General features: G+C 55.7%; 1 protein-coding gene and 1 non-coding gene across 8 annotated transcripts; both read left to right on the top strand.

The window, feature by feature from the left end:
• Positions 1-127: 127 nt before the first annotated feature.
• On the top strand, positions 128-9,119 carry RCC1 (regulator of chromosome condensation 1). Of its 7 annotated transcripts, none has more exons than XM_062509049.1 (12): positions 128-160; positions 382-427; positions 807-848; positions 3,958-4,032; positions 4,135-4,322; positions 4,840-5,019; positions 5,103-5,199; positions 5,772-5,894; positions 6,088-6,243; positions 6,575-6,694; positions 7,103-7,255; positions 7,782-9,119. In XM_062509049.1, exons 4-12 carry the CDS (start codon positions 3,966-3,968, stop codon positions 7,955-7,957), a joined length of 1,260 nt encoding a protein of 419 aa, XP_062365033.1. In that variant the 5' UTR covers positions 128-160; positions 382-427; positions 807-848; positions 3,958-3,965; the 3' UTR covers positions 7,958-9,119. The 7 variants fall into 7 exon arrangements, with proteins under 7 accessions (XP_062365033.1, XP_062365034.1, XP_062365030.1 ...); XM_062509045.1 differs by lacking the exon at positions 128-160 and adding an exon at positions 2,683-2,735 and having other exon boundaries at positions 411-427; XM_062509050.1 differs by lacking the exon at positions 382-427 and having other exon boundaries at positions 156-160.
• Positions 501-705, top strand: LOC134053953 (small nucleolar RNA SNORA73 family). The gene has a single exon (XR_009933983.1). It is a non-coding gene; the product is annotated as a small nucleolar RNA SNORA73 family (small nucleolar RNA).

The raw sequence follows: 9,119 nt of genomic DNA on the forward strand, positions 1-9,119 counted from the left end.
GCCTCTTCCGCCGAATGTTGCAATCCATGCCCGTATATGGTTTGCTCCGCCCCTCGAGCAGGGCGCGCGCGCGCACACATTTTAGCCCCACCCCCACGTCCTATAAAAATCGCCGCGCGGGGCAGTTCGTCCTCTTTCACCCTGGGCAGCGGTGCGTTACGTATGTATAGTCCTCTCGGCTTCCGCACTTTCTAACCTTTCCTTCTTTTCCCTGCTTTGCCATGAGGCCCTAGTAGCCGCGTGGCGCCGCGCTGTCATCGCCTGCCCTCTCCCTCCCCGTTTTAACTATATAATAGGCCGTGAGTTCCTGGTGGGTGTGGGTGCTGCGGGGTCGCCCCGCGCCGCCTCAGCCACCGGTCAGAGCTATTTCCTTCCCTACAGGTTCCACCAAAGCCTGTTAAGCTTGGTTTGTCCTGCTCGCTCCAGCGTGAGTATCCGTCGTGAGGCCGCGGAGCTGGGAGGGGCGGTCAAGGTGGATAAAAATGTTTAAAACAAAGGGTCCGACGTGGATACCCGGAGAAGTCGCTCTCTCTCGGCTCTGTCCGTGTGGCGCACGGGAGCGCAGGCCCTCGGGCCCGTGACGTACAGTCCCCTTCCACGACGTTGGAGAACAAGCTGGGCCCCGAGCCTGCAGCCTGCATATTCCTACTGCTTCTCTGAGCCTTCGGGCCGTGACAGAGGAGACAAACCATGCAGGAAACACTGACACGCGGGGTGTGCCGGGAACACGTGCGGAGATGCGAGGGAGAGAGAAACACAACGTCCTGAGCAAATCCTTACTTACTTTTTTTTTTTTTAATTTCCAGTACCAAAATTGGAAAAGTTTAAGTGGAGCCCGATTGCTGAAGGTAATATCCGCGTTTAAAATGTAATACTGTGTGTAGTTTGTATCTATTCCTTGAAAATGAAACGCTACATTTCTAAGTTTTAGATTATTCAAATGTGTATAGAATAACTATCGGCATGGTGCAAAAACTGCAATCCGGATAATATAGGTAGTGATAATGAAAGTTCAGATCGCAGGCTCCCAACTTCTACGATTGTGTTCGATTTTGGATAAGTGGCGAAAAGAAATAATTTTTGAGTGTTAAAGGGGAAAAATACATTCATGAATATTTGCTGGTACGAAAGAAAAAATGTCTAGAGAAAAAATTATTTACTAAACTTAAAGCTCAGTGTATAATGACGGACATGAGAAAACAGCAGGGAAAATCTTCCTTTCCTAAGATATTGCAGAAACTGCTGAGGTGAAATGATATAATCCACCTTTAGTGGGAGAGGGTGGAGTATATTCGAGTCTGCTCAATTAGGTGGGCAGACATTGCCCGAGTATTTTTAGTGCAGTATGTGCAATTAAAATGAGGCCACGGAGATTAAAACGCGATGGAACCAGGGATGTGTGAATGTAGTGGTCTTAAAAGGCATGTGCTTGGGGCGCCAAAAATCGTGTGTGCCTGGTCTTTGGGACATGCACATCCTGGGTTTTCTGGAGCAGTGGAGCAGGGCCTGGAATTAAGCAATCTACGGGATTTGGGACAGGCTCAAGTGAAACTGGAAGGTCGAGGGCAGACGTGGGGTTGGCTCCAGCTGCTTTTGGGATTCTTGAACCTGGGAATGCTGGGGAAGAGGGTTGCAGGATAAAGGTGTGTGTTCTGCTGTGGACTGCACTTAAGTCTTCCCATGGATTCGACCTTGTGTGGCCAGGGTATTACAGGGAAGGTGATCCTGAAAGCGGGTGGATCATGGTGTGTGGGTGGAAGCTTCAGTCTGTTTAGGCCCTGAAATAAAGCCCTTACTCTCATGTTGGTAACTGAATCTGTACCTGGCTGCAGCAGACGGCTCAATAAACTGAACTTGTTTGGCTTGGTGTGTGTTTTTGTTGGGTGATCTGAACATTTAGAAAAGCTTCGTGCTGCTGGTGGTGCCTCTCCCTTGTGCAGAGTGATTCTTGGGTTCTGGTGACCTCTGAAGGGATGGGGGTGCCCTGTCCGGGTTTGGACCATGCCGGGGACAAAACGTTTCACGTTGATGGCTGAGTGGGGAAGGGTTGTTGGGGTCTTCTATCCCGGGGTGTGGCTTGAGGGGGACGAAGGGAAGGGGGATCACTCATGTCCCTCTTGCAGTGGGAGTGGGAGTGATGTGGGTGGGAGGGTTTAGGGGAGGTTCTGCTGTGGGTTGCTGAGGCCAGCACAGTCAGTTGGTCGCATGTACCGACCTTGGCTATGAAGTGCCCAGGGAAAGGATCAGGGAACGGCTGTGTCTGCTCATCAATGAAATCCCAACAGGAGCCTGGGTGTAAATCCTCAGTGGTGATGCCTCTGTAGTGGTGATGGGCTCTGGGTGACCCCTGGGGATCAGGGTCTGTAAATAAAACGAGGTGAGGCTGCTGTACCAGCCAAGATCGGTGTTGGGAACCTGATTTTATTGGTAAATGAAAGCTGTAATGAACAAGTGAAAGCCTCTGGACTGGCACAGCAGTATTAATCGGTAAAATAAGAGCGATCCATGCCATTGAAGGGGAAAGTTTGCTGTCTTCCAGTGAAGCTGAGAAGTTTAGTCTGGTTCCAGTTTCAAGAGAACTGTATTTTCCACATGAAGCAGAAGTCGGTTGCTGGAAAAGGTGGAAGCTCAGACTTGCTAGATTTCAATACTGTGCGTTGAATTACCATTTTTTTGCAGCAGTTCTGTTCCATGACAGCTGGTTGTGACCTTGCAGGCTGGAGACGTCTCTGGAGGTTAGAAGCAGGCTGAGATACGCGGACTTGGTGCTCGGGGCCAGTTATTGCTGACTGCCAGCCCTGCCTTGTGCTGCCTGTCCTCATGTATCTTCCTGTCCCTATGTCCCTTTGTCCCGTGTCCATATGTCCCTTTATCCTGTGTCCCCGTGTCCCTATATCCCTTTATCCCATGTCCTTTTATCCCTTGTCTCCGTGTCCCTGTGTCCCTTTATCCCATGTCCCGTTGCCTCGTGTCGCTGTGTCCCTTCATCCTCATGTCCCCCCGTCCCTCTGTCCCCCCGTCCCTCTGTCCCCCCGTCCCTCTGTCCCCCCGTCCCTCTGTCCCCCCGTCCCCTCTGTCCCCCCGTCCCCTCTGTCCCCCCGTCCCCTCTGTCCCCCCGTCCCCTCTGTCCCCCCGTCCCCTCTGTCCCCCCGTCCCCTCTGTCCCCCCGTCCCTCTGTCCCCCCGTCCCTCTGTCCCCCCGTCCCTCCTGTCCCCCCGTCCCCTCTGTCCCCCCGTCCCTCTGTCCCCCGTCCCTCTGTCCGTCTGTCCCCCGTCCCTCTGTCCCCCCGTCCCCTGCTGCTTGCGGGGCCGCCGGCCGCTAGGGGGCGCGGTAGCACCAGGAGCCCCGGCGCGCGCCCCCGCGCATGCGCAGCGCGGAGCGCGGCGGGGCCGGCGGGCGGTGAGGGAGCGGGGCCGGGAGCGGGGCGGGAGGGCCCGGGCGGGGCGGACGGGGGCGCGGGGAGCCCGGAGAGCCCCGGGCCGCCCTCGGCGCAGCCGGCCAGCTCGCAGGGAGGGCTGCAGGCGGCGGGAGAAGCGGCCGGGCCGGGCCGTGGCCTGCGCGGCCCCACGTGAGGCGGCGCCGCGGGGAATTCGAACGGCGGGACGGGGCGGGGGGCGGTGCTCGGGACGGGAGGGGGTGAGGACGGGGACGCGGCTCGGCTCCGATTCTTCCCTTGTCCCCCCCCCCCTTCGCCGATTTTCCTCTTGTCCTTTCTTTTCCCCTTCCCTCTCCTCGCCTGCCTGGAACTGAAATCTGGAGAGGTTCGCAATCTGCGTGAGGTAGGGAGTATGGATAAAACGCACGAGGGAAAAATTTTCCCGGAGTGGGAGAAGGGATCAGCGTTCAAATCCCAGCTCGGTCACCAGTCCTTCGGGTGGATTTTTAAGGTGTGAGGGCACACCTCAAGCAGTGAACAGCCCAGTGAGTGACCCCTTACAGGCTCTTTTTGGTGTTTAGATTCCAAGATGCCAGGAAAACGCAGTGTGAAGAACCCGGTGCCAGAAGGGTCTCCTGAGACAAAGAAGGTTAAAGGTAAGAAAAATCACTGGGAATTTTCCTTCTGCTTTCCCAGGGATGATTTTTACCAGGAAATGTGTATCCCCCACATGTTCTTTCCCCACCTCCTACCCACAGTCAGCCACCCATCACACCGCTCACAGCCTGGGCTGGTGCTCACACTGGGCCAGGGTAATGTCGGCCAGCTGGGCCTGGGTGAGGACATCATGGAGAGGAAGAAGCCAGCTCTGGTCACGCTTCCGGAGATGGTGGTGCAGGTGGAAGCTGGAGGGATGCACACGGTGTGCCTCAGCCAGACAGGAAAGGTGAGTGCAGTGTGTTCTGGAGCAGAGGGTAGGAATCAGCCATTGTTCTGCCTGTATCTTATTCCAGCTCTGGGGATGAGCATGGTCTCACATGGACCACAGCATTTTAGGGGGACAAAAGGAGGACCTGAAAGAGAATTGGAGCGACTTTGAACTAGGGCATGGACAAGGGGGGAATGATTTCACACTAACAGTAGATGGGTGGCACTGTCATTTTAGATGCAATAATGGGAAGAATTTTTTTTCCCTGTGAGGGTGATGAGGCTCTGGTACAGAGAAGCTGCGGCTGCCCTGTCCCTGGAAGTGTTCCAGGCCCGGTTGGACAGAGTTTAAAGCAGCCTTATCTAGTGGAAGGTGGTCGTGCCCATGTCAGGGGGTGGAATGAGATGAGCTTTAAGGTTCCTTGCAGCCCAAACCATTCCATGATTCTGTGATGAATCAGCCTGGTAAGTCTCTGTCCCCTGACTTCACATTCAGGCTCTGGGCCCCATCCTGACCACTTGCACCCAATCTGCAGATCTACACCTTTGGCTGCAATGACGAAGGTGCCCTGGGGCGTGACACCTCGGCTGAAGGCTCTGAGACCTCTCCGGGGCCGGTGGAGCTGCAGGAGAAGGTGGTGCAGGTGTCAGCAGGGGACAGCCACACAGCTGCGCTGACCGAGGACGGCAGGGTCTTCGTCTGGGGCTCCTTCCGGGTCTGTTCACTCCCCAGCTGCTGGAAGCTCTGCTGGTGGCTGCTGCTCCTGTGGCTCATCCCTGTGTCTCTCTCTTCCCTCAGGATAACAATGGAGTGATCGGCTTGCTGGAGCCCATGAAGACGAGCTCTGTTCCTGTGCTGCTCCAGCTCGATGAGCCTGTTGTTAAAATAGTTTCAGGTGAACGGGGCCCTGGGGTGTGCAGGGTCAGGCAGGTACATGAGGCTGTTTCAACCCTTGAGGAAGGTCTATGACCTTTTCCTCCCTCTTGGCTTGGTCCAAGCCCAGCAGAAAGATGTACTTGCTCATCTCTGACTCTCCAGAGAACAGACCTTGTAGCCCTAACAGATATTTTAGCCCCAGCAGATTCTCATATTGAGTTAATATTTGACCAGTCTGTAGAATGCCTTCCAAGAGTGGCCTGAACTATGACTGCATGGGGCCAGTGCACTTGCTTTCCAGTGAGGTCTGGGGAAGCTGAGCACAGCAGCCAGGGAGCTTGTCCAGGGCCCAGGGGAAGTTGGAGCACACCTGTGTCCTTACCACCTTCCCAGAAAAACTTCTTTTGGATTTGGAATTCCTGGGATCAGGCAGAGGGAGGTCCTGCAGTTTTAGGTGGTAGCACAATTGGTGTCAATGTATCCAGTGTGGCCAAGCCCTCAAGCTGGGACAGCTGGGGTTTACCTGTGGGATCTCAGCCCCCAGGGCTTGCTGCCGGCTTCTCCATGACTGCTCTTTCCTTCCTGTCCCAGGAAATGACCACTTGGTGATGCTGACAGTAGATGGCGACCTGTTCACGTGTGGCTGTGGCGAGCAAGGCCAGCTGGGCAGAGTGCCAGCACTTTTTGCCAACCGAGGAGGACGGAAAGGGCTGCGTGAGTGGATTTGGTTCTCAGAGGTGCATCCTTTGGCTCCAGCTCTGCCCTTTGCAGAGGAATAAAGGAACCCAGTCCCTGATGTTCAAGGGCTTATGTGTAATCAGTGACCTCAGTGCAGCGAGCCAGATCCTTAGATGCAGGGAGAGTGTAATTCCTTAGTCCTTGTATAACACCTTGTCTCCTGCCCCAGAGCGGCTGCTGGTCCCCCAGCTTGTCCCTGTCAGGGGCAAAGGGAGAAGAGGCAAAATGTGCTTCCAGGACGCTTTCTGCGGGGCCTATTTCACCTTCGCTGTCACGCGTGAGGGACACATCTATGGATTTGGCCTCTCCAACTACCACCAGCTGGGTGAGCTTCACATGTGTCCCTCCAGATCTGCCAGTCCACTGCTGTCCTGGCCTTTGGAGGGAAGCTGCTGGGTACCCCAGAGTCTGAGTGGCTGCACCGGAGCTGGAAGTGGGGGTGGGGCTCACCCTGCACACCTCTGGGCTGTGGGTTTAGGTCCCAGCCCATGTGCCTGCTGGGTTTGAGCACAGATTGGATTTTGGGGCTGTGGGCTGTATTGCTGGCTATATTGTTGGGATGGGCGCCGGGGTGGATGGCTCAGTGCTGGAGCCTGGCCTGGGCTGTCCATGCCCGTGGACCTGATCCACCTGAGCTTGTGTGTCCCACCCTGCAGGCACCCAGGACACCGAGCCCTGCTTCTCCCCGCAGAACCTCACATGCTTCAAGAACTCCACCAAGTCTTGGGTTGGGTTCTCTGGTGGGCAGCACCACACGGTCTGCGTCGACTCCGAGGGTGAGTGACACTGTGACATGTCAGCTGGGAGTCTCACAGTGCAGGATGGGGGCATCCCATGGCCATCATCCTGGCCAAGGAGCTATTGGGATGAGGGTGATGTGCTGGAGCTCTCTAAGCTCTCAGTGCTCAAGGAAACAAGGTTGGTGTAAGAATGTATGAAAGGGAAGCTGACAACAGGAACCTGGACTTAGTTGTGACCTCTGCTCTTGCACCTATCCACCTTATTGGTTCTGGGGAGCTGAAGGGTCTCTATCCCATCCTGCCCCTTCTGGATGGGTCTCAGGGTCTGGTATGGAGCAGTAATGCTCGTTCAGGAGTCAGACCTGGGAAGACGGTCCAGCTTTGGTCCTCCTGCAGCTTCTGCCCCCCTCAAGTCACCTCTCCTGTGTATCCACTGTGCTCCAGGTAAAGCCTACAGCCTGGGCAGGGCAGAGTATGGCCGGCTGGGCCTCGGGACAGGGGCAGAGGAGAAGAGTACCCCCACAGTTATCCCAGAGCTGCCCAGCATCACCTCGGTGGCCTGTGGAGCATCAGTTGGTTATGCTGTCAGCAGTGATGGTGAGTGCCAGGATTTGGGAGCGCTGCCTTCTGTCCCTTCTTCATCCCACCCTGCACACCATCACCACATACTGCCATCTGGGCTGGGACTGGAGCTACATCCTGGTGCCCATCACCTGGGGGCAGCTGGACAGTGGCTGCTTTTAGATGTGCTTGTGGGCCTGTGGCAATAGGGTTGGTCATGTGGTGTTCACTAGGAGAGGGTTGTTGGCCTGGTGATCTCTTCTCTGACTCTGCTGATGCCAGACCTCCGTGCTCTGGTGCTGCATCTGCCTTTGTGCAGCATTTGCAGGAAGGAAGGTTTGGAGTAGGCGGTGGGTTTAGTTTTCTCCCCTAAAAGGATAAAAGCTCCTTGGCTTTGTGGTGGAACATCTGTTTTGAGTTACAGGTGCTCTTCCTCTTCCTCCTGTTTGTGTTTTGGACTCAGAAATTCGCTGGGTGCGAGGTCCCCTTGGGTTTGAATGCTGGCTCCCTTTCCCATTGTGCGACCACGTGGAGTTCAAAGCTCTCTTCAACTCTGTTGCAGGACGAGCGTTTGCCTGGGGAATGGGCACGAATTACCAGCTGGGCACCGGGGAGGAGGACGATGTCTGGAGCCCTGTGGAGATGACGGGGAAGCAGCTGGAGAACCGGCGGGTGCTGGCTGTGTCCAGCGGTGGGCAGCACACCGTGCTGCTGGTCAGTGACAAGGAGCAGAGCTGATGAACACCGCTGCAGCCGAGCCCAGCGGGATCACAGCACCCCCAGACCCCCCCAGCTCCCTGCGTTGGGGAGCCAGTTACCTGGGGAGGGCAGGAGGCTCACGGAGCTGGGCCCAGCAGCACCTGCACGGGTGGGGTGCCCCATGGGTTCTCCCTGCAAGTGTTTGTTTTCCCGTGGTGCCCGGTGCTCTTTCAGCTCCCCGGGTCAGCTTGGTCCTAAACTGATCCCAGTTCTGTGCCTGGATGGATTTCCACTTCTTGTCTGGTTTTTTAACATTTCCTGGCCCAGCAAAGCTGAGGGTCTTGTTCACTCTTCAATCAGGTTTGGGTATTGGTCTCCAGGAAGTCCCCGTGTTCCCCAGAGCTGGATGCTCTTCCCCAGCTTCACCTTAATGTACCTCTCTGGCCTGGATGTGTCTGCTGCCACCCACCAAACAAACCCCTCTGAGTCTGTCCTAGGCAGGTCTGAGTCCAACAGGAATGTGTCCAGGAGGCTCTGTCTAATCCAGAACTCGTGGTTGCTGTGGGGGATGTTTACCTCGTGAGGGAGAGTGCTGCTGGGTGATGCCTAGCACACTGTGACCGCTGGAAAAGGGAAGGGGCATTCCTGCCTCCCCTCCCTCAAGTATCTAAGCTGAAACCCCCCAGGCAGTGAGACCACGAGCAGGTTCCCCACTCCCCCCGGCCTGGAGCAGCCACCTCCAGCACTGCTTTCTGCAGTCCTGGCCACTCCCTCTTTGCCATTGCCTTTGTAAACCCAACCAAATCCATCCCACGGGTGGGAACACCGTTCCTTCCACTTGCTGAGGAAGGAGCTTCATTTGCTGTTCGGGCCTTGCTGAGCCGGCACCCAGACCCCAGCTATGCATGGAGTCGCTGATAACAACAGGACTCCTCCTCCCCGTCGCCTCCCTAATGCAACTGCCCTCCTCCATCCTCTCCTTATCCTTACAGGAGGTGCCTTCCGGGTGCCTGGAGTGAGGAGGGGTCTGTAAAGAGCTAAATTATAGCAGTGGGGGGGGGGACGGGACGGGGGGAGATCTGGGATTATACAATGGTTCCAAAGGGGTTGGATTTTTTTAAAAAAAGAAAATGTATTTTGTTTGATTAATCAAGGCAGAAAGGACAAAAGACCTCATCTTTTAACATTTAGAATAAACAGA

Source organism: Cinclus cinclus, chromosome 26 (assembly GCF_963662255.1).
Source record: "Cinclus cinclus chromosome 26, bCinCin1.1, whole genome shotgun sequence".
NCBI classification, from domain to species: domain Eukaryota; kingdom Metazoa; phylum Chordata; class Aves; order Passeriformes; family Cinclidae; genus Cinclus; species Cinclus cinclus.